The 26,559-nt window shown below is 33.2% G+C and overlaps 1 protein-coding gene and 1 long non-coding RNA gene across 5 annotated transcripts in view; both read right to left on the reverse strand.

The window, feature by feature from the left end:
- Positions 1-3,767: 3,767 nt before the first annotated feature.
- The window catches only part of LOC144560066 (disease resistance protein RPP13-like), a 51,233-nt gene continuing 28,441 nt past the window's right edge, over positions 3,768-26,559 (reverse strand). The window contains exons 1-3 of one of the 4 annotated variants that reach the window (XM_078309211.1): positions 21,089-21,812; positions 5,653-6,420; positions 3,775-5,018 (exon numbers count right to left, since the gene is read on the reverse strand). In XM_078309211.1, coding sequence (XP_078165337.1) covers positions 3,866-5,018; positions 5,653-6,420; positions 21,089-21,717 — 2,550 coding nt within the window. In that variant the 5' untranslated portion in view covers positions 21,718-21,812 and the 3' untranslated portion in view covers positions 3,775-3,865. Of the gene's footprint in view, positions 5,019-5,652; positions 6,421-6,647; positions 7,442-20,049; positions 20,815-21,088; positions 21,813-26,559 lie in introns of those variants that run through there. The other 3 variants (XM_078309215.1, XM_078309212.1, XM_078309210.1) reach the window with 3 other exon arrangements.
- Positions 13,209-15,838, reverse strand: LOC144560729 (uncharacterized). Its single transcript, XR_013513459.1, has 2 exons — positions 15,539-15,838; positions 13,209-13,662 (listed from the first exon to the last, which is right to left on the reverse strand). It is a non-coding gene; the product is annotated as an uncharacterized LOC144560729 (long non-coding RNA).

Genomic DNA, 26,559 nt, shown 5'->3' on the forward strand with positions numbered 1-26,559 from the left:
TTAAATCGGCCGTTTCATTATTTTGTTCATTTAATTATTCTTTAACCGTTTCATTATTTTGTTCATTATATAAATCGGCCGTTTCGCTAATGGATATGAATATATGATAGCAATAATTATTTGTTTGCTATAAAAAATATTCAAGAGGCATACGTGAGAAGATAACATGATTTAGACTGTTTAATACTTTAATGTTAATCATTCAGAAAAATATCCTAAAGGATAGATTGTGCAAATTGAATGTTTACATTTATTTGGTTTAGTTTCAATTTAGGTTGAAAAAGATTCTTAAAAAAATAATTTATAGCAGCGCAAGCAAAATTCAGCACATAAAGGAATCCATCCTGGGGTTCCCTTTAGCAAATTCCTGAAGGAACTGAACACCAGGACCCGTTCATACGTATCCTCTGCATTAACTAAAAAAGGAATCTTTTGAGTTAATGAATTTTAACCGTCTGATTTTAAACGGAGCCAATCCGGTCCATGCTTATGATATAGGGGGTCCTTTAATATTAGTGTGAATTTAGTCTGCACGAATCTTAAAATAGATCAGATGGTCAAAATTTATTAACTTAAAAGATTCCCTTTTGAGTTAATGCAGAGGATACGAATTCTTCCTTTAGGTGTGGTGTAGCATCTAAACGAACTGGTTTATGAGTCCAGGACCTTCTAGTGAGTCCTAAAAACAAACAATCCATCTAATAGACTATATTATTTTTATATTTTTTCTATAAATTTTTTTTTTCTTTCTTAATCAAACTTAATTATTTCTTATTATCTCTACACTGTTGACTTACCAATTCAGACCGTGAGTGTGATGGTCTTCTAAAAAGACAAATTGATTGATTAACGCTGGGACCAGGAAGAGGAGGCTTACTATTCTTATGAACTGGATAATTGATGGATTAATTCATTCATTCATTGATTCAAGACATTCAATTAATTGCTACTATACTGAACAAATTACTGTAATGTTCAACGACTGAAGCGTTTGAGTCAACTACTACTTCACTACTAGCAATATATACCTCGGATTTTAGTACAATTACTACCACATGACATGCTTTAAAACTTGTGCAAGATAGCTTCATACATATCGATAGAACTAACTTGTGCAAGATACCCCCATCCCACCAGCCAGCTCTCCGCCCCCTTCTTATCTTCTTTCTCTCCGGTGAGAACCGTGAACGGTTAGCTTAACCTTTTCTCATCCACTTCAACCGCTAGATCTCCGTTTGTGGAAATAGTGAAACGGAATGTAACATTCCAATTTTTGAATTTTTTTAAATTTTATTTTACTTGAAATAAAGTTTGTTAAAAAAATTACAATTATTTCTTCCAAATAATGGTGATGACTCTAGGAATAGAGCTTGACAGCGATGGTCTTCTAAAAACGACAACTTGATTTTAGATTAAATTATCCCCGGGACCAGGAACACTGGTGGTGGCTAGGCTACGATAATATGATTGATTGATTCACTTTTGTACTATACTGAACAACTAACACTACTGTTTAATGACTGATAAGATGATTGATTGATTGATTGATCCACGTTTGTATTGATGAAATGCTAAATATCTATAGATTGGTGAAAAATTAAAGATTGGTGCAAAATTATAGATTCTTTTCACAATGATTGAAATGTCCGATGCCCAAACGAGAGTCGGCATATATAGCTTTGCAATTATTTTGGGAGGCGCTATTTTTAGAGCAACAATTAGATAATTGAGAGCAATAAGAAATCTTTTCTTCTAAATACAATTTTAATCTTCTTAAATACTTTCTTATTTTTTATTGTAATTAAGTACTACTATAAATTAGGAAATTAAATAGATGAAGTAGCATAAAAGGAAAAATTTAATATATTTGATAGGAGGGTGGTATTTATTACACGTTTGGAAATTGTTTGGACATTTGGATCAGTATTTTTATGAGTGTCGTAAATTCAATTGATCAACTTTTGTTGGTCTTGCTCTTTTGTTTTTGAGAAAAAAAATTTCAGGGTCATGTCCTCATTTGATTTCATTAATTACTGGCTACAAAAATTTTGTAACACTCAAAATATAACATAGAAAAAGTAGCTCTAGACATTTGAGCTTTGAAATCAAAGTAAATTAATCAAACTTGAAAAATAAAACAAAGCAAGGAATATCTCTTAAAAGAAGAATATAAATATGATGTAATTAGTCCCTGTGTTTTTATTAGAAGATCAAACTCAGATTTTACAATTATTGCAGTATGTGCTTTTATTAGAAGATCAAACTCATATTTTACAATTATTGCAGTATATGTTGATGATTTAAATATCATTGGGTCTCCTGAAGAGATCGAAAAAACTGCAAAATTATTAAAGAAAGAATTTGAAATGAAAGATCTTGGTATATGCAAAAATCCGAACTGCTCACATGCTGTTTTTCTTGGATCAGAGAGAATCAGAGAGTAGTGCAGCTGAGAGCAAGGCAGAGGGAGACGAATGGAGATCTGCATTTGGAAACGGGTATAGCAAATCTAGATCCAATAGTAGTTCTCAGAGAGGTCGTCGGTACAGTGACTCGTCAGAGAATGGGGATGCGGGCGTCAGATCCGGATCCACAAGTTCAAATATGAAACATTAATTTGTTCTAGTAAGACATTAAAATAAAACAATAATTCTCTCTTTGACTTTAATTAAACAATGTCAACTGATTCCACATACAAAATAAACAAAAAATTTCCTAAAAGAAAAATGAGGAGGGATCCACTTACACCGTTTTTGGTAACACTAGGTTACTCACATTTTCAAAAATTTCAAAGTCCAAACAGTCGATTCAAATCGTTCAACATGATAGATATATTAAAATGTGCTTGCAGATCAAATTTTACATTTATTTTAATTTTTGTATCCATCTAATAAATAGGAAATAAATAAAAAAATGTAAAATTCAATCTGCAAGCTCATTTTAATATATCTATCATGTTGAACAGTTTGGACTTTGAAAATGTAAGGTATAATTTTCCAGTGTCACCAAAAAAGGGTGTAGATGGATCCCTCCTCAAGAAAAATATTTATAAATCAATGATCTCACGAGATCTTGCTAATCTTCTCATTTTAAATCTTGAAAAAATAGAAATTTCATATTAGCGAGAAACAAACAAAAACAAGATTCGTTTGTACCACCACCATCATCTCAATCTCGAAACCTTATTTCTGAAATTCAAGCAAAAAATAGCTAGAGGAGTCAAGTGATCTCCATATAAATAATTCATTAGTCATCATCATTAATACTACAATAACAAACCTACAATTCTGCCTTAAAATAGCTTATAATTTTTGTGTTCCAATTCCTCCGCTAACGCTGTTATAATAATAAAGAAGAGCTCAATCACATGATGACTTAATAACAAATCTCTTACGAGAATTGAAAGAAATACAATATTCAAGTAGAACACAAAAAAAAAAAAGGGTAGAAGGAAGCATCTTTTTTAAACTAATATATCTTAGCACCCGTAATCAATTTAAAATCTAGATGCATCTATTGTTGTACGTGCCCTGATAGCCAAAGAAGGAAAAAAAATATACAAGAATTAGAGTATAAAGATCAACAACAGCATGTACATACTAATGCGCCATCAATTTTTCATATATATATATATATATATATAGTTCGTCTCTGAAAAGATCAATAATAGTACAGAAAACAAAAGACAAATTAAATGGATCATATCCGTTCTTGCGGTTTACTTTAATTCCATGTGTACAAATTACAAAAGAGTAATAGTAAAAAAAAAAATTAATGGAATAATACACATGCACACTACACCATATATATGTTACTAATAATAGACGTTTCTCCAAAAAAAAAAGTGAAAGGAGAAAGCAAGTGATCACCGACTTTTACGTTCAATTGCGACGTGCTGTAGCTCAAGAGGTAGGTGCACCGAGATAATGGATTTCGCTTTGAGGTATGTAAGCTTTGGCATAACCCCCTGTGCCACCGTCAAGTCCTTATCATCCATCACTTTCAAGTATTGTAGGGCATGGAATCCTTTTGGACAGATTATTGGACCCTCCCAATTGTCAGTTAACACTCTCTTTCCCAAGAAAAGTTTTTTTAAGCTATTCAACTTCCCAAACTCCGGCATTGGATTATGATTAAGGCGGGATCCCTTAAGCTTGAGTTTAATGATCTGTGGTGGAAGCAAGCTAGCCTCTACATTGACATTCTCTGGCCATTCTCCTTTCAAGTATAAGGATTGCAAATTCTGATAATTTGAGAGTGCTTTTGGGTAAACAATATCCATCGGGATTTTACCACTACAATCAATTTTCAATTTACGCAAGTTGCGCAATGTTTGAAATAGATTATTCATTGACACCCATTCTCCGGAATAGTTTTCGATAGCTAATGTACGCAGGTTGGGCAACTTGGCATCACATACATCCCGAAATTTTACCCACTTCAGGGTCTGTAGATTGCTTATTGGGGTACCCTTTGGTAGTTCACGAATGGCACTACTGTAGTCAACAAGTACATGCTTCAATGTACTAATTGTCCACAAGCCATTACATTTGCTATATCTAGTTTCTCGCAATTCCAGAGTTTCAAGACTTTTCATCCCATGAAAAGAGAAACGCTTAGTTGTACAGTTTCTAAGCCCCAAGTATTTCAGGTGAATCAACTTATCTAATGATTTTAATTCTATTACATCTCTAATGTTACCCACTATTTCTAAAACTTTAAGTAGCCTAAAATTAGAGCAATGTAAGCTCCTTTGAAAATATCCATCTGTATCGAACAAAAATAAAGAACGGGTATTTGGACCTACATATTCAATGAATTGTGAATTCTTCTCTTGGGCTTGCAGTGAAGCACGTCGGATTATTCCGTCGGGCTTTTTGCCAGCCGAAACTTGTGAGAAAACTGTGACAAAGTTTTCATGCCCGGCTTCATTCATTGCCAAATATCGTAGAATATCATGCACCTGGAAGTGCTTGATCAAGCCATTCGTGGATCGGCTTAAGACTTGAATCATACTCCTGAAATAATTTTGATTAATTTATAAAATAGTCAGTATTTTCGGTCTAAATTACAAAGGTTAATATATCCTAACTAGACACATTAGTTCCTATATAAATTGTAGTATAAAATTAACTTACGCTGATTACTAAGATGCATTGAAATTAATTATACAATTAATGAAATTGGTATGCAAGTCTATAAATAAGTAGTTTTATAAATTTTACTTTAAGCTAGATTTGAAGACAACTATTTGAATGTACATATGTTGGGTTAAAATTTTGTACAATATTAAAAAAAATAAAATTATTTTTATAAAATTCTAATCCCTCACGCAAAATTATTATTAAAAATCAAATTTCAGTTTTATTCTCTCTCACACTCTCTTTTTTATTTTAAAAAAAATAAAAAATCTTAGCAGCTGCTGCTAAGTGAATTCATAAGTCAAAGATGCCTAATTGAGAACATGCACTAGGTAGAAGGGCTTATTCCGAGGAAAAAACTAATTATAAGAGAATAAATCATAATATTAGAAAGAGGTGTATATATGATAACAAGTGAAGGGACTTGTATTTTCTTGGAAAAGAATTTGTGGAAAAATGTTTGCAATAATATATTATGTATTTGCCTGATTAAAAATAAGGATAAAATAACCTTTTAGAAAGTTCCTCAACGTAGTCCTCTGCCATTATCTCTATTGTTGGCCTACCCTCGAGTGTTATAAACCCTTCTGCTATCCACATTCGGATCAAACGTTTTGCAGAAATTACATGGTCTTCAGGAAAAAAAGCAAGATATTGGAAGCATGCCTTAAGATAATAAGGCATATCTTCGTAGCTCATTGCTAAGACTCGCATGCACCCACTGCCATCCGAGTGCCAATTCATTGTTTTCAGAACCCTTTCCCACGCAGGGTAAGATGGTTCTTTGCTTGAAATGATATCACCTAATACTATCAAAGCCAGAGGTAAACCCTTACACTTCTTTGATAATTTGTGTGCAAGGTCAAGGAGATCGTTAGGGCATTCTTCATCGGATTCTTGATAAGGGAGAGCCTTTTGGAGGAGGAGATCTAGGCTTTCCTTCTCATCTAAGAAGTTGAGTTCGTATGGTGGCATCTGGGAGTTAGCCAATGTAGCAACTTCGATAAACCTGCTCGTAATCAAAACTCGACTGCCATTCTTAACATTAGGCAATATATATTTCAGTTCATTCCACACATCATTCGTCCACACATCATCTAGAATAATGAGATATCTTTCACTACTTAAAAAATTGTTGTGCTCGCCAGCATAATAGTCAACATCCCTATCCTTAGGCACAAAATCGATGTACTTGCTGAGCATCTTATTTAAGAGATCAGTTAGACTGAACTGCCGAGAGATTGATAGCATTATATGATAGCTGAAATCTGCCTTGGCACTGGTACACAGGCAAAGAAAAATATATTATTAGATTGATTTCTGACATGGTTTATGAACAATAGTGATTGTTGCAGTCATGTATTACTAAGATCTCAGCATTATATTGAAAAATTGAGCTGTTAGATGATTATTTCTATACACAGCAACTCAGACTAACTATTATTATTATTGTTGTAATTATTTTATATAATTAAAACATAGATATAAAGAAAAATTTGCACTTGCCTTCTGTATACCATACTTGCAAGGGTAGTCTTTCCTAGACCACCGGCACCCACGATCGTTATGACGGCCCGTCTAGGTGTTTGTTCACGGCGCAACAGCTGTAGAATGTTGTTCTTGTTGGCCTGCAGGCCTACAACTTCAGTTTCATCGACTTCTTGATAAGTAGCTCTCCGAAAAGGCATTCTGACTGCCTCACCCACAATGTCTTGTAGGTCTTCAATTCCATAGCGAACCTTGCTTTCAGAGATTTATTTGAGAAGATTTTCAATGTTATCAAGCTCAGTGCCAAGCTTGTGGTGATGACACATATCCTGGGGCATGTGACGCAGCTTCTTGAATTTTGGTAAAAAGCTCGAATCTTCTTTAAGCTGTTCATCAACTTCCAGAAAGGTGTCGATTGCATCCTCAATGTGATAGGCTGCATCGCGGAGCTCATTTAACCAGTTCTGCACGCTCACATCTCCATTGCTTTTTGAGGCTGCATCTCTCAAGCAGCACCGGATACGGATGAGCTCACGCTGCACCCGTTGGACTTTCCTCCCAACCCCACCCAAGTGCTCGATTTCTTTCTCGATAATATTGGCAAGCTTGCTTACCACAATATTCAAAACCGCTTGAGCCATTTCTGTGTTGATAGGTGTAAGAGGATATTAATTATTACCTATTGCAGATGACTATGAATTAAGTTAAAGATGCTCTCATTAAATAGGCGAACTGGCCGGAAACCAAACGGAAGCTTCGTTGTCTAATTTGATTTGATCTTCCGGTCAAAGTAGATCTCCAGGTTCATGGAAGTTACTTGTTTAGTTTATTAATTATTTCTTGAAAATAATAAATTGTTTAATTATTTTATAAAATATATAGTACAGAAATGCAGATATTATATTGATGCGCATGCATTCGTCAAGACAAACTAGACTATAACCTGTTTAGTTCATTAAGGTTCCTACTCCTCCATACTTTTCATAATTAAAATGCCAGGCCACTTGATGCATATATTGAACGACTCGATGCATTGAACAATAAGAGCAAAACAAGTAATTAATCATATAATTTTGGTAGCAGCTTTTTTGTCGTTTCTTTGATCAAGTCCGATTTGAATTTTAGTTCGACAAATATGAAATTTACCAAATTAGCTAGAAATTTAGCTGCACTCTTTAAATCTTAAAACTTTATGCACCGGATTGGTTCTCTATTATTTCTTCCAATAAATCTTAAACCTACCAATCGCTTTCGGGGTTGAAAATAAATAGAGAAAAGAGTAATTTTGTTCCAATATCGATACCTTTGAGTGCAATACAGGTAATAGAAAGCATCATTGATAGTCCGTTATCACAGCTTCCAATGAAATATCTAGGATTGCCACTTACGATTAGGAAGCCAAAAAAGGAGCATTTCCAGCCAATTATCTTAAAAAAAAAATTAACTGAAACTTGATTCGAATATAATATATACTTTGTTAAGCAAATTGTAGATACATCCAATTTAAAAATTTAAAAATTAGATTATTTAGAGTTGGATATAGAATGACAATTAAATATACGCTACAATTATCATAAAGAAAAATAGTTTGTCCCATTTTTTTTCAATACAGTAAATGTGTGAATTAAAGATGCTATAATTTTTTTAATAACAATTTTTGGGGACAACAGTCAACAGGTCAGAAAGCAAACTGGTGCTTAGTCTAATTTGATTTGTTTTCGCAAGTTAAATTATACCGCTCGTACTAATTAAGTGACTTTTTGAAATAATTAACGAAACAAATGCTAGCTAGCAACTGTAAAAAAAATATCTAGTAGGTCATTTTTTTTTCTTTTCCTTTCTCATTTTCCTTTTTCTTACTTTTTTCTTTTCTTTTTTTCTTTTCCTTTCTTTGTTGTTTCAGCCCCTTGCTTTCTTCTCAATTTTCAACAGCCCCTTGCTTTGTTGTTTCAGCCCCTTGGTCGTAGGCATGGTAGCAATAATGTTTATCAACGTGATGATCAATACAACAAAATAAAGAATAATAATGCAGTGAAAAATAAGAATGATAAATATCCTGAAGATGTTTGTTACAAACATGGGATGGCAAACCATTGATCGCATACCTGCTGTACGCCCAAGCTTCTTCTGTACGATTCATCTCAAAATAATTAGGGGGGAGACAACATAACCCTTTAGAGAGATAGAAAAAATGCAGTTGTTATTAAGCAAAGGATTTGTGCCAAACTATACGTACAAAGGAGGTTCTAACTTCTAAGAACCTTACATAATTTTTTTCGATATTGTAGCTATGAAATAGTAAAAAACATATATGTGTGCCAGATTGATTAGGAAATTAATTCCTCTGGTTTAACTTTATAATTTTTAAATAAGCTACACTTATATTTACTTTTTTGGATAATAACAAATATATGTCTACAGTACGTAGCATAATTGATTAATCAGATAATTTAAATAAAAATATATGTCTACACTTATATTTACTTTTTTTTTTTAAAATACAACGTCACCCACAATAAACTATATTTCATCAAATGTTTGATGAGAAGCATGCAGCATATATAAAATGATTTTGTCCTTATTAATATGTTTTGGGGGTTTTATTAATTGGAAATATCTATAATATATTTTTAACTGCTTAATATTAACTTATTAATTTAGAAAAATATTTCTCATCCGTCTTTTTTGTACCTACCCTGCTCTTGTGACTCCATCCTTTTCTCCTCACTTCCTCTTTGTTCCTGGTCTTGGTCATTTACAAGGTATTTTCTCCAGAAATTATTTGATCCTGATCATGTCATGCCATGTGTGAGAGGACGGTTGGGATCACGAAAGGTACTTCTATAGGTGTCTTTAGTACACCGTTGTGTTTTAAATGACTGTGTGTGTATGCTGAGCTTATTTTCGCGCGAGCGCCTCCTTTCATTACATTGTTTATTTGGGATTTTCTCGCATCTGTGTATGATATCTCATGTGTGGTTAACGTTTTTGTAGCCGTGATGCTTCAAGACAAAATAGACTATAACCTACGTGTTTACTAGGGCGGACTCAGATGGAGCCAAGGTGCAACTGCCCTCCTGGATTTCAAACTTTCATTGATATCTATAGACTCCCCCCTCCCCTAAAGTTTTGTGATTTGTAATTAGAGTTAAAATTATAATAATTAGAAATTAGAAGTTAGAGAATTAAAAATTATATGTTAGAGTATTGTTTTTTATCTAGTATCTGATTAGCTAATAGATTTGAATCTAATTAGTTATTTAAACCAGACTCGCTATTTTTTTACCACTCATTGACGAAAATTTGACGAAAATCCTGAATTAATCCCTTCATGCGTGTTTATTTATTAATAATTTAATAATATCGGTCACTTGTAGTTCATCAAGAATAAATGTCACTTTCATGTGGGGCATAATGGTAATCATGCATGCTAAATGCTTGGAGAATTCAGCTTTTATTTTACTTTATTTTATTCTATTCTATATTTCGACATTTTCCACTTTCCTGGCTATTGTGCCAACTTTGTTCTATTCTATGTTTTACTTTATTTTATTCTATTATATTCTACCCTTTTCGAGACATTTAATTTAACTTTTATTTTATTAATGAAGGATAAATGATGAAATAATTCGGCATGAAGGTATAGGAAAAGTTCAAAGGAGGATGGTTTAACTTGTAAAAATTTACAATCCAGTCCATTCTGTTTGCATTTTCTCAGTAACGCAAGGTGATTAATTTCTATAAAATTAATTTCAAGACCATTTGTTAATCACCGACTGAAAATACACAGGCAAATCCTCTTTTGTCCGATATCCCAATTCACTCAAGTCCATTATCAAACTTCTCTACAGAGCCTCTTGCGTTTTAGGCCTCTTTCATTTTTGGGCCAACGGTGGCCCAATGAAAGAGCTAACACAATTTAATCCTCACTCAGACACTAGTGAACTTTTCTCTGGGTATATTATCAAAAGATGAACCATGGAAAAGCTAACACAAATTCTTTGCATATCTTCTTCTTGTTGATTCCATTCGCTTTTCTTCACTTTGGTTTTCCTTTTTGTTTTGTCTCTGCCCTCTTTCCTTAAATCAACCATGACATATTTAATGTTCTCATGAATGGATAGGATTTGATGTGTCAATTGCAATAAAAAGGAAAACTGAAGGGCTTGATTGCATAATTTCTGATTATCAAATTTATTTTATGTTAACATAGAACAGAATGTTTCTTTTATGTTTAACAGTTCGTTTTCTTAATTTACACATATGTTCAACAAAACTGTTATGTAAATGCTCATGTGGGAATCTTGACGCCGTGTGAAACATAAAAAGATGTCATAAATGGTCTCTGTTACTGGCAGCTGGGACCCATTATGTCAGAAGAAATCGTTTAAATTTGAAAGGCCCATCGTTGTATAACATTTCGGCCCGTCAATGGTTCAGTAGAAGAAAGCTCAGCATATAAGAATAAAAGGAAGAAGGCCTAAATAAATGAAACTTAACCCAAAGAGAATGAGAAGCCCAGAGAACTTTAGAGATTCCGAGAGAAGCCATTTTCGCGAGAAAGCCTTTAAGATTTCAAAAATCTGAACCACAGCTTTTAGGAATTTACAGGATGCCCGTTGCGATTTTATCTGACTTGCAGACAAAGTCCTTGGTGTTTAAAAAGTTGCCAAATCCACCTTGCAATAATTTTAAAACTTATCCAAGTTCCCATAATTTTTACAAAGTCCTCGGAAATCCTGAAAATCATGGAAACTTTAGATATTCAAATAAATTCCAGAATATGTCTAGAAAGTTCAGAAAATTCATATAAATTATTGAGTCTATAAAATTAACAGAAATTATCTAGAGAGTCTGAAAATTTCATATAAATTACTTAGACACTCTCAATATTCACAGAAAATATTGAAAGACTCAAAAAACAAATAAAATATATCTGCAGGTCCAGAAAATTCATATGCATAATCTAAGATACCAGGAAAATCATATAAAATATATGTGAACTTCCAAAAATCTCCAGAAATTATTTGAATGTCTAAAACTCCTTAAAACGCCAAACATGAAGACGAGAATCATACATATTAGTCTTCCAAGTCCCAAATGTCAAGGCGAGTATCATACGTACGTCCTACTTTTAACCAATACCAAACCGATCGAAACAAAAACCAAACCAATCCAAACAAAGCTAAAATCAAACCCAAGTCGAAACAAATCCAAGCCAAACTAAACTAAAATTTATCCAATTTACAGGGCCAGTGTTCTGGCGCTGAACTTCCTGCCACCAGAACCGTGCATGTCCCTCGAATAGCTGTGTAGCTAACTCCACCTTGTTCTCTTCTAGAGCTCGAAGGATTTGGAACTTGTCCTAAAAGAAAAATGAGGAGGGATCCACTTACACTGTTTTTGGTGACACTAGGTTACATCTTATATTTTCAAAAATTTCAAAGTCCAAACAATTCATTCAAATCGTTCAACATGATGGATATATTAAAATATGCTTGTAGATCAAATTTTACATTTTTTTAATTTTTGTATCCATCTAATAAATAGGAAAAAAAATAAAAAAAAATGTAAAATTTGATCTGCAAGTGCATTTTAATATATCCATCATGTTGAACGGGATACTGTTTGGACTTTGAAAATGTAAGGTGTAATTTTCCGGTGTCATCAAAAAAGGGTGTAAATGAATCCCTCCTCAAAAAAATTTTATAAATCAATGATCTCACGAGATCTTGCTAATCTTCTCATTTTAAATCTTGAAAAAAATAGAAATTTCATATTAGCGAGAAACAAACAAAAAACAAGATTCGTTTGTACCACCACCATCATCTCAATCTCGAAACCTTATTTTTCAAATTCAAGCAAAAAATAGAGGAGTCAAGTGATCTCCATATAAGTAATTCATTAGTCATCATCATTAATGCTACAATAACAAACCTACAATTCTGCCTTAAAATAGATTATAATTTTTGTGTTCCAATTCCTCCCCTAACGCTGTTGTAATAATAAATAAGAGCTCAATCACTTAATAACAAACCTCTTACGAGACTTGAAAGAAATACAATATTCAAGTAGAACACACACAAAAAAAAAGAATATATATATAGAGAGAGAAAGATGAGCTACGGTGAGCTATAAAGTAAAACACATTTATACTCTATGCAGTATCTTTATTTTTAAAGTTCAAATAGCTGATTCGAACCTTCCAACATGTTGTACATAATAAAATATGCTTGAAAACTAAATTTTATATTTTTTGAATTTTTTTTTTATTATTTATTAAGCAATTTGAAAATCATAAAATCCGGGTGAACAGTAAAAAACAATAAAAAATCAGCGATTTTCAAAGAAGCTTAATTAATAGTAAAAAAATTCAAAAAAAATATAAAATTTGGTCTCCAAGCACATTTCAATATGGAGATCATGTTGAACAGTTCGGATCTGTTGTTTGAATTTTTAAAATGAATTTCTTTTGCCATGGAGTAAAACAACTCTTTTACTCTATAGCTCACCATAGCTCATCTCTTTCTCTCTATATATATATATATCTTAGCACCAGCACTCAATTTAAAATATACGAGAAGGAAAAAAAATATACAAGAATTAGAGTATAAAGTTGTCACACCCCGACAACAGGACAGACAACCCACCGTGCTCATCAGCGCAAGGCGAATCTATAGTCATATACAATATATATATATATACATACATTACTAATGACAAGACAAGAGCCACAACACATGGATAAACTTTTCTTTAAAGTTTAGAAATTTACATGAAACAAACAAATTGAAAATAAACCTCTTATGGTACAATAAAATCCAATCGAAATACCATAACAGATTTATTTAAAGTGAACCAAATACTCATCTTTGTGGCATGTCATGCAGTCCTCTAGTTCGGCATCTCACTTTTGTGTCCCGTGCTTTGTACCTGGAACCCACTGAAGTGGAAATGTGAGAGATTGAAAATCTCCCAGTGCGGTATTCAGTTCCAATCGAGTTATTCTAAGGCTCATCCAACTAAACCAATCCTGCACGGAGTTTAATTATAATGAAATAACAATAATTATAGAAATCCAGGAAATAACAAACGAAACTGAAACCAATCAGGTAGCATGCAAATTTCTCATATAAAAGAAAACAAATATGCATTTATCTCAATACTTTACCCTAACATTAATTTTTATTATGCAATGCTCATTTATATGTCAAATGCACCAATGTTTAAGCCAAAATAATTAACATATCACATGAGACATAACTGGTCACCAACATTTTCAAACAATATAACCTAAATAAAAGTACACATATTAAGTAACATAATATAAATTCACTTCATGCAATGCTCAATGTTCATGTGTAGAATTTTTAAGAAAACTCATCTAAGTTTTAAAAATAAAACTTCAATATGTCATGCTTTATTCATGACTATTCATGATAGAATAAAATATTATTATATTAGGTAACCATTTTGGTATTAACAATACTCGGTCATGTGCTACAAGTCGGTCATGTGCTACAAGTACAGCGCCTACATGACACCGATCATGCGCTACAAGTTCAGCGTCTACATGACCGTCAAGACTCATACAGGACTCCGATCATGCGCTACCATGAATATGGCGCCTACACAATTTTTGTTATGGTCATAACCTGAAATTATGCGCTTACCCCGAATAGGGTGCCTACATGACTAAAGTTATGCGCTACAAGTTCAGCGCCTACATAACCGAGTCATACGCTACCACGAATATGGCGTCTATGCAATTTATGTTATGCGCTACAAGTTCAGCGCCTACATAACAAAAATTACACGCTTACCCCGAATATGGCGCCTATGCAATTTCTGTTATGCGCTACAAGTTCAGTGCCTACATAACAGAAAGTGCATGCTTACCCCGAATAGGGCGCCTACATGATCGTCAGGTTTCAGACATTTGGTTCTTTAACACAGTTCCCAATATCATGTTACGAATCATTCTTTCCATATCATGTCATGTTTTAGTTTCAAAATATGCTTCATAAAAATATGCTCATGCATGCATCCTTTTGACTCAACTAATAAATACAATGCATAATATAATTCAAACAAGTCAATTCAAGCATACCAAGTACTTCAATCAAGTCATTCTTAGATTCAAACAATAAAATATACCTCACATGCAAATTTATGCATTCATGTCATGCATTTGTGAAAATTACTATGCATCCATATCATGCTAAGGTTCATTTAAATCAAACTCATGCTTTAGCTAAGTTGCTTTGTACCATGTTGCATTTATAACAAGTGCATGGTTCATATAAAACGATGTATCATGCATGCAAGTATATCATGCAAAATTTGTGGTTCAACTCATGTCTTTATGTCATCTATGCATATGCCATGCAACCCACATTCGCAATGCAATTCAAGTCTTATTTTATGCATGCATATTACGTACTCATAACTAGAAAAAGAATTCAAACAATTTCATATAAAACTCCAAGAATCAATATAGCGAAAACACACAAGTATTTTAACATTATAGTGTACTATATGCCTATAGTTTGTCACCATACCAATACCAACTGATTTGGTTAACAAATTAGCGGATGTTATTATGAGGTCTACTAATTTTACCATTTATATCAATTTTAATGTAGTCCCTTTATAATTGGTCAATACCCTTATGTTAATTAATTAAGCATGCATTGCAAATTGGACCCGTTATCCAATAATTAAACTATTCATACTACCCACATAACAATCAAGCAACTAATTTAACCATAATACACAGACAATCAACAAGTAAAATTGCAATCAATAAGCACACAACGTGCAATATAAGGCAAGCAAGAAACCCACAAGCAATCAACAATAATAACCTACTTAGTTGAAAGGGGCTAAGAATAACTCGAAATCCGCACCTTTTAATGTTGAGAACGATAAGACTCGAAGTCAGTTCACTGTTTAGAATCGAGTCGGTCGAGTCGTTCGAGAGCAGCCACAGATTTCAAGTAATCACCCAATTGGAAATCGAGAAACTTCAATCAGCTCTGTCTCCTTCTTCTCACTGCTTCGTTGGACTGCCGAGACTCCTTTTCTCCTCTCTTTTGTCCATTGATCTACCTCCGTTATTTTCCAGGCTAGAGACGGACTGGGCGAGAATGAGAGAGATGCGAGACAAAAATGGAACAAAAGGAATGAAAATTGGAGAGGCAGAGAGTGCCACGTGACAGATATATATAAAATGAAGTTAATTAGGTGAGGGGGTAAACTTGTAGAATTTGATAAAAGAGTAGTGGTTGCCATGTGTCCACATGTGTAGCTAAAACTTAAAATAAATTCCATTATATATTATTATATATTGTTTTAACGCACTTTACTTGATATGGATAAATCATCAAGTTTCAAAAATTATTAATAATAGAAAGTTAGTGGAATTGGGTGTTCAAAATGAATTATCCAAGTGCTTGACAGGTGGAGAAATTAGTGGACCGGAATAAGCTGATGAAAATGAACCATCAAAGTATTTGACAGGTGTCTCCACATGAAGCTATGATACAAGAAAAAGAAAATTGTTTAATTATTCTACTTATTCTCATAATGAATAACTTGCACACCGCATCCCATATATATATAATATTTTTAAAGAACTAAACATATTGTTATAAAAATCTTAATTTTAATCAACAGGTTGTTAATCTAAAAATATTTCAAAAATAATAATAAAATCTATCTAATCACTAGTATTACTTTATAATTAAATAAAGAAATCAGAGTAATTGCCATTAAAATTATTACTTATGTGATGCTATCACCAAATCACTTTTAAATAGTTGTTATGTTTTATTTACAAAAGTTCGAGGTCAGTCTAAACATATTACAATGTTCTAAAATTTGTACCAATATTTAAAAGTTGGGTTGTTACAAAAGATCAACAGCAGCATGTACAAACTAATGCCATCAATTTTTCATATATATATATATATATATATATATATATAGCTCGTCTTTGAAAAGATCAATATACATACGTAGTACTCGCGGTTTACTTTAATTCCATGTGTACAAAATACAAAAGAATAATAGTACAAAAATCAAAAAGCAAATTTAATGGAATAATACATGCACAGTGCACCATATATATATGTTACTAATAATAGACGTTTCTCCCAAAACCAAAAAAAAGAAAGTGATCACCATCTTTTACGTTCAATTGTCACGTGTTGTAGCTCAGGAGGTAGGTGCACCCCGAGACTGAATTCCGCTTTGAGGTATGTAAGCTTTGGCATGACCCCCTCTTTCACCGTCAAGTCCTTGATTTTGCTATCAGTCACTTTCAAGTATTGTAGGGCACGGAATCCTTCTGGACAGATTATTGGACCCTTCCAACCATAAGTTACATCATCTCCCAACCAAAGTTTTTTTAGGCTATTCAACTTCCCAAGCTCCGGCATTGGATTTTGCTTAAGGTAGGATCTCTGAAGCGTGAGTTTAATGAGCAGTGGTGGAAGCAAGCTAGCCTCTACATTGACATTCTCTGGCCATGGTCCATTCAAGTATAAGGCTTGCAAATACTGATAATTTGGAAGTGCTTTTGGGTAAACAATCTCCATCGGGATTGTAGATAAAAGCCATCTAATTTCCAAGTTACGCATGTTGTGCAATGTTTGAAATAGATTAGTCCATGATACCCATTTTCCAGAATCATTTTTAATACCTAATGTACGCAGGTTGGGCAACTTGGCATCACATACATCCTCAAAATATACCCACTTCAAGGTCTGTAGATTGCTTATTGTGGTACCGTTTGGTATTTGTCCACGAATGGGTCTCCAGTAGTCAACCAGTACATGCCTCAATGTACTAATTGTCCATAAGCCATCAAATTTTTCATATTTAATCCCTCGCAATTCCAGAGTTTCGAGACTTTTCATACCATGAAAAGAGAAGCTGAATGTTTCAAAGTTTCTAAGCCCCAAGTATTTCAGGTGAATCAACTCACCTAATGATATTAATACTATAATGTTATCTTTCGTACCCACTATTTCTAAAACTTTAAGTAGCCTAAACTCAGAGCCATGCAACCAGCTCCAATTGCAAGGTATATCTGTAACGAACACAAATAAAGAACGGGTATTTGGACCTACATATTCTTTGAAATCTGAGTCCTTCTTCTGGGATTGAAGTGAAGCACGTCGGATTTTTTTGTCAGACTTTTTATCAGCCAGAACTTGTTTGACAACCGTGACAAAGTTTTCATTCCTTGCTTCATCCATTGCCAATTTGTGTAGAATGTCATGCACCTGGAAGTGCTTGATCAAACCATTTGTGAATCGGCTTAACACTTGAATCATACTCCTGAATTAATTTTGTTTTATAAATAAGTTAGGAAATACTAAAAGTATTGCAGTCATAATTACAAAGGTTATATATCGTAACTAGACTCATTAGTTCCTATATAAATTGAAAGATAAAATTAATTTATGCCGATTTACTAGACTTATTAGTTCCTATATTAATTGAAAGATAAAATTAATTTGTGCTGATTATTAAGATGCATTGAAATTTAGAATGCAATTAATGAAATTTGTACGTAACTATAGAAATAAGAACTTTTGTAAATTTTGTTCTAGATTTAAAAAGAAATATTTTAATGTACATATATGTTTGTTGAAAATTCGAATAAAAGTTAAATATTCAAACTTTTTTTAGTATCAAATCGTATCTACTATTTTTTTTTTTTTTTTACAACACAAGTGAAAGATACGTAATTGAAAATAATCTTTGGTGGACTCTATAAAAAAAGGGGATGCTGATAACTGTTACTGCACTTCTATCCTCCCACTGTTTGCGCACATAACTTTAATAACTAATCTGAGGGGATTGTTTCGGCACAATTTCCTTATATAATTCGTATCGTCCCTGCACAATTTTTAAAGTATTGATACCTATGAATGAAAATATTTATACCAAACTCTCCTCACACCATAAATACCTATGGGGGACCACTCAAACTAAATGGGGGATGGGGGGAGGGGGGAGGGGACTAGGAGGGACCAAATACGTTTCTCAAAATATCAATATTGTCATAACTATATGAGGGGACCGCAGTACTTAATATTTTTTTTACATATGGCGATGGATAACGTCTGTAAGTATTAAAAGTATTTATATCTATGCACTGAAATATTTATATGTATATACATTGTACAAAGTTTAATTCTCAGACGTTTGATCATATTAAGTTACATATCAAAGTATTAATATCTTAATTTGTAAGTATTAATACTTTATTTTGCAAGTATTGATACTTATGCACTAAATTATTTATACTTATGAGGTCAATTATTTTTTCTATAGGAAGTTTGATGTGGGAATACAGGGTCCCCACTACTTCATTAGATGAAGGTTGACGTGGGGACCATTGGGGGACTGCAAAAGGGGAATCATCATATCAAGTTACGCATGCAAGTATTAATATTTTAGTTTACAAGTATTAATCTGTTAGTTCCCATGTATTTATACCTATAAAGGTTGATGCAGGGACAAGTACATGGACTGAAAAAAGGTGTACCATATAATTAGTGGGGACCATAGTAACATTCCTCTACTGTAGCTGCGGAGAACAATATAATTATTCAAAAAAAAGACCGAGAACATGCATTTGGTAAAAGATTTTACAAGAAGTATGTATATAAAGATGGGCTAAAATAATGAGTCACAGAATAAAACAAGTTTTTGTCCCATGATACTATGTTTTCATTTTGAAAGTCCAAACAACCGATTCAAACGCTCAACACGATCTCCATATTGAAATGTGCTTGGATACCAAATTTTACATTTTTTGGATTTTTTTTTTACTATTTATCAAGCCACTTTGAAAATCGCTGATCCGGTGGTCCAGAAATGTTTACTGTTCACAGTAAAACAAATATTTTCAAAGTGGCTCAATAAATAGTAAAAAAATTCAAAAAAATATAAAATTTAGTCTCCAAGCACATTTCAATATAGAGAATATGTTGGAAGGTTCGAATCGGTTGTTTGAATTTTCAAAATGAAAATATGGTGTGGAGTACAAACGTGTTTTACTCCATGGCTCGCCCAAGTCAAGCGATATATTTATATATATATATATATATATTGGATAATAATATATCTTGCAATCAAGAGTATAATAACGCATCGTAGCTTATTTTTATTTATCTTGCACTACACTTTACTAGATCCTTTTGTTTGTTTTTATATACTTTTTTTATAGAAGCTCTCTACTTTTCTACTCTATTCTATAATAAAATTATAGTATATATATAATGTATACCTAAACCGAGTTATATGAAGCATTTAATTTGTGAAAATAAAGTTTGCAAGAACATTGTATCGTTGCCTCATAAAGATAAAGAAAATATATATATATATATATATATATGTATACCTTTTAGCAAGTTCCTCAAGGCAGTCCTCAGCCATTATCTCCATTGGCTTATCCTTGAATGGTATGAATCCCTCTGCTACCCACATTCTGATGAGGCATCTTGCGGAAATCACATAGTCTTCAGGGAAGAAAGCAAGATATTGGAAGCAAGTCTTTAGATAGTAAGGCAAATCTTGGTAGCTCATTGCTAAAATTCGCATACAATCATTGTCATCTGAGTGCCAATTCATGGTCTGCAATATCCTTTCCCACGTAGGGTAGGACGGTTGTTTAGAAAGGATACCACCTAATATTACCAAAGCCAGAGGTAACCCCTTACATTTCTTTGATAGTTTGTTGGCAAGCTCAAGGAGATCGATAGGGTATTCTTTATCAGGTTCTTGATGAGGGAGAGCCTTTCTGAGGAGGAGATCTAGGCTTTTCCCATCATCTAAGATCTTGGGTTCATATTGCATCGTTTCGTATTCAGCTGATTTTTCAATTTCAATATCTCGGCTAGTTATCAAAACCCTGCTCCCGTTCTTATTAGCATTAGGCAATATATCTTTCAGGTTATTCCATAGATCATCCCCCCACACATCATCTAAAATAATCAGATATCTTTTGCTACTTAAAACACTTTTGAGCTCACCAACATAATAGCCCACATCACGATCTTTAGGTACCTCATTCTTGTACTCGCTGACCATCTTTGTTAAGATATCACGCATATTGAATTGCTGAGATATCGGCAACTTTATATGATAGTCGAAATCTGCCATGGCACTGTTTAGATAAGCAAAGAAGATATATAATTAGATTGATTTCTAGCAAGGTTTCTCAACAATAGTGATTGTGGCAGACATGTATTACTACGATCTCGGGATTTTATATTGAACAATTGAGTTATTAGGATCAATATTGGATCTTCAAAATTGTAATTTATAATAGTAGTAATAGTTGATCGTTGAAATACGTAGCAACTTAGACAAACTCTTATTTTTATTGTTGGAATTTTCTTATATCTTTAAAACATAGTTGAAAAAAACTCTGCACTTGCCTTTTGTATACCATACATGCAAGGGTAGTCTTGCCAAGACCGCCAATACCCACGATGGTTATGACTGCCAGCTTTGTTGTTTCCTCACAACGCAACAGCTTCAGAATGTTGTCCTTGTCAGCCTGCATGCCTACGACTTGATTTTCGTCTACTTCAGAATAAGTAGCTCTTCGATGAGGCATTTTGACAGCCTCTGATCCCTTGCTCTTATCTTCCACTGGTTGGTCTAATTTGATGTCATAGCGATTCCTGCTCTCATAGATCTCTTTGAGTTGATTTTCAATATTATCGAGCTCTGTGCCAAGATTGTGGAGGGTATACAGCTTCATGGGATTCTTGCACGCCTTCACGAATTTTTGAAAAACGGTGGCATCTTTATACCCAACTTTGAGATAGAAGTTGTCGATTGCATCCTCGATGTGATAGGCCACATCACGGAGCTCATTCAGCCAGGTTCGCACTCCCTCATTTGTTTTTCGTTTTGAGTCGGCATCTATCAGGCAGGTCTTGATTCGGTTGAGCTCACGCTGCACATGTTCGATTTTCGCCCCAACCCCACCCAAGAATTGTGTTTCGTTCGCTATGACAACTGCAAGCTTGCCCAGTACACTCACAACCGCCTCAGCCATTTCACTATTTTTTTTTTCTGTCTTTTGAAATGTGCACCAGTGTAAGAGAATATTATTATAACTTGGTAGCTAGTGTAGGCAAAGATGGGTTTGATTATATAGGCGATCAGGCCGGAAAACAATCTACGTTAGTATACTCGGTAGTTGTTTCTTTCACAGCTGATGAGCTGGCATTGGATAATTATGAACACAGCTGGCATTGAACATAGCTGAGCCATTTCTCTCAATCTCTCTATCAACGTTCTTTTACTTTTACTTTTCTTAAAAAAAAATTATAATATATTGGGAATTTATAACCAAAAAGGAAAAAAATAATCCACAGATAAGCTTTTTCTATTGAAGAAAAAATATATATGTACAAGTTTTATAATAAATGTATATCCGGTGAGAGGTTTTATTTGGATTGATGTAATATACAGTATTGATAACCACATTATTATTATATACAGTATTGAGAACCAACCTTAATTTGATCTAGTGGAAAAAATAATTTTCTCTGTATGGAAAGTCGCATATTCGAAACACGAATGTAAAATTGGCGACCATTTGTTGTATGGTTCTGGTGCATGCAAAAAAAAAAGTTGTGTCATAGTCGTACAGTTAAGTTTTCCACAATTTTTTATTTTTAGTTTTTCAAATAAAATTTCATAATTCGAAGCTGTAATAGCTATCCATCCAAAAGATATCGTGCCCAATTGTTAAAATTAGTTCACAGTTCGTAATCTTACTGTCCATTTTATAATGTCAATAACTCATGTTGAGTACATCATATATCAATTCTTTAGTTTTTAAAATTCGTATATATTTCACTCTTAAAATGTATTAAATTTCACCATTTCTCTTGCGGAAAAAATCTAGCCAACACACTGGCCGAGAGAACGTGATCTTTTGAGCATTAATATGAAAGATTTACGAAGATGAATATTGGATGGAAATATATATATCATCCTTGGAAAATAAATCCTCGCTATCATTGTGTAGCATTTAATGAGTAGGTATTCTTTGAATGTTAATGTGGACCACTAATTAAATGAGAAATAGACGTCTAACAATTGCTCCTTGTAATAATGCAAGGGGCCATGCTAGCACCTTGGATAAGAACAAATTAAATCGGCCGTTTCATTATTTTGTTCATTTAATTATTCTTTAACCGTTTCATTATTTTGTTCATTATATAAATCGGCCGTTTCGCTAATGGATATGAATATATGATAGCAATAATTATTTGTTTGCTATAAAAAATATTCAAGAGGCATACGTGAGAAGATAACATGATTTAGACTGTTTAATACTTTAATGTTAATCATTCAGAAAAATATCCTAAAGGATAGATTGTGCAAATTGAATGTTTACATTTATTTGGTTTAGTTTCAATTTAGGTTGAAAAAGATTCTTAAAAAAATAATTTATAGCAGCGCAAGCAAAATTCAGCACATAAAGGAATCCATCCTGGGGTTCCCTTTAGCAAATTCCTGAAGGAACTGAACACCAGGACCCGTTCATACGTATCCTCTGCATTAACTAAAAAAGGAATCTTTTGAGTTAATGAATTTTAACCGTCTGATTTTAAACGGAGTCAATCCGGTCCATGCTTATGATATAGGGGGTCCTTTAATATTAGTGTGAATTTAGTCTGCACGAATCTTAAAATAGATCAGATGGTCAAAATTTATTAACTTAAAAGATTCCCTTTTGAGTTAATGCAGAGGATACGAATTCTTCCTTTAGGTGTGGTGTAGCATCTAAACGAACTGGTTTATGAGTCCAGGACCTTCTAGTGAGTCCTAAAAACAAACAATCCATCTAATAGACTATATTATTTTTATATTTTTTCTATAAATTTTTTTTTTCTTTCTTAATCAAACTTAATTATTTCTTATTATCTCTACACTGTTGACTTACCAATTCAGACCGTGAGTGTGATGGTCTTCTAAAAAGACAAATTGATTGATTAACGCTGGGACCAGGAAGAGGAGGCTTACTATTCTTATGAACTGGATAATTGATGGATTAATTCATTCATTCATTGATTCAAGACATTCAATTAATTGCTACTATACTGAACAAATTACTGTAATGTTCAACGACTGAAGCGTTTGAGTCAACTACTACTTCACTACTAGCAATATATACCTCGGATTTTAGTACAATTACTACCACATGACATGCTTTAAAACTTGTGCAAGATAGCTTCATACATATCGATAGAACTAACTTGTGCAAGATACCCCCATCCCACCAGCCAGCTCTCCGCCCCCTTCTTATCTTCTTTCTCTCCGGTGAGAACCGTGAACGGTTAGCTTAACCTTTTCTCATCCACTTCAACCGCTAGATCTCCGTTTGTGGAAATAGTGAAACGGAATGTAACATTCCAATTTTTGAATTTTTTTAAATTTTATTTTACTTGAAATAAAGTTTGTTAAAAAAATTACAATTATTTCTTCCAAATAATGGTGATGACTCTAGGAATAGAGCTTGACAGCGATGGTCTTCTAAAAACGACAACTTGATTTTAGATTAAATTATCCCCGGGACCAGGAACACTGGTGGTGGCTAGGCTACGATAATATGATTGATTGATTCACTTTTGTACTATACTGAACAACTAACACTACTGTTTAATGACTGATAAGATGATTGATTGATTGATTGATCCACGTTTGTATTGATGAAATGCTAAATATCTATAGATTGGTGAAAAATTAAAGATTGGTGCAAAATTATAGATTCTTTTCACAATGATTGAAATGTCCGATGCCCAAACGAGAGTCGGCATATATAGCTTTGCAATTATTTTGGGAGGCGCTATTTTTAGAGCAACAATTAGATAATTGAGAGCAATAAGAAATCTTTTCTTCTAAATACAATTTTAATCTTCTTAAATACTTTCTTATTTTTTATTGTAATTAAGTACTACTATAAATTAGGAAATTAAATAGATGAAGTAGCATAAAAGGAAAAATTTAATATATTTGATAGGAGGGTGGTATTTATTACACGTTTGGAAATTGTTTGGACATTTGGATCAGTATTTTTATGAGTGTCGTAAATTCAATTGATCAACTTTTGTTGGTCTTGCTCTTTTGTTTTTGAGAAAAAAAATTTCAGGGTCATGTCCTCATTTGATTTCATTAATTACTGGCTACAAAAATTTTGTAACACTCAAAATATAACATAGAAAAAGTAGCTCTAGACATTTGAGCTTTGAAATCAAAGTAAATTAATCAAACTTGAAAAATAAAACAAAGCAAGGAATATCTCTTAAAAGAAGAATATAAATATGATGTAATTAGTCCCTGTGTTTTTATTAGAAGATCAAACTCAGATTTTACAATTATTGCAGTATGTGCTTTTATTAGAAGATCAAACTCATATTTTACAATTATTGCAGTATATGTTGATGATTTAAATATCATTGGGTCTCCTGAAGAGATCGAAAAAACTGCAAAATTATTAAAGAAAGAATTTGAAATGAAAGATCTTGGTATAACAAAATTATGTCTCGGCCTGCAAATCGAGCATTTGTATAATGATATTTTTGTCCATCAATCAAATTATATCCAGAAGATGTTGAAACGTCTTAATATGAACAATGCTCATCCTCTGAGTACAAAAATGGTTGTCCGATCACTTGATATAAAAGGGATCCTTACCGTCCCCGAGAAAAAAATGAAAAAGTTCTTGGTCCAGAAGTACCACACTTAAGTGCTATTGGGGCTTTGATGTATCTTGCTAATAATACGAGACCTGATATTGCTTTTTCTGTAAATGTACTAGCAAGATATAGTTCTGATCCAACACGCCGACATTGGAACGGAATTAAACATGTATTTCGTTACCTTTGCGGGACGCGTGATATGGGACTATTTTATCAAAAAGATACAAAGTCCAAATTAGTTGGGTATGCAGATGCAGGATATTTATTAGATCCGCATAAAGCCCGATCACAATCTGGATATGTGTTTACATATGGTGGTACTGCAATTTTATGGCGATCGACAAAGCAGACACTGACGGCAACATCATCAAATCATGCCGAATTAATTGCTCTATACGATGCTGGTCGAGAATGTGTCTGGTTAAGATCAATGATCCAACACATCCAGGAGGAATGCGGGCTCGAGTCAATCAAAGGAAGCCCGACAGTACTATATGAAGATAATGCAGCATGTATTGCTCAAATTAAAGAATGATGTATTAAAGGTGACAGAACCAAGCACATCTCGCCAAAATTCTTCTCAACTCATGATCTACAAAAGGATGGCTTGATATATGTTTGTGAAATCAGATCAAGCAATAATTTGGCAGACCTATTCACAAAATCATTGCCAATAAAAGTTTTTGAGCAATTTTCACAAAAGATCAGCATCCATCGCTTAAAAGATATACATTAAAATGAGGGGGAGTATTATATACGCTGCACTCTTTTTCCCTTCACTAAGTTTTGTTCCGTTGGATTTTCTTAGTAAGGTTTTTAATAAGGTAGCATAACTGATTCAGAAATATCAGTTAATTCAAATTGGTACTGAAGTACCAAATTAATATTTGTCTTGTAGTACAATATTAATAGTGTATAATATAAGGTGAAATATCTAAGGGGGAGTGTTATGAAATAATAAATAGTAGACATTTCATCTTCTCCACCTCATCCACTTTCTATTAGATTTAATTTTTATATTAACTCTCATGTTAAATGCATGGCTTTTCATTTGCATTCTCTAGCCTATAAATAGAGGTTTTGACTTTTCAAGGATAGGTTAGATAATTGTGGCAAGTATGCGGTCATGATCGATCTTGACTTTCCATCTTAGGTTTTTTTGTTTGATTATCAAATGGGACCAC

This window comes from Carex rostrata, chromosome 10 (assembly GCF_964058835.1).
Source record: "Carex rostrata chromosome 10, lpCarRost1.2, whole genome shotgun sequence".
Taxonomy (NCBI): domain Eukaryota; kingdom Viridiplantae; phylum Streptophyta; class Magnoliopsida; order Poales; family Cyperaceae; genus Carex; species Carex rostrata.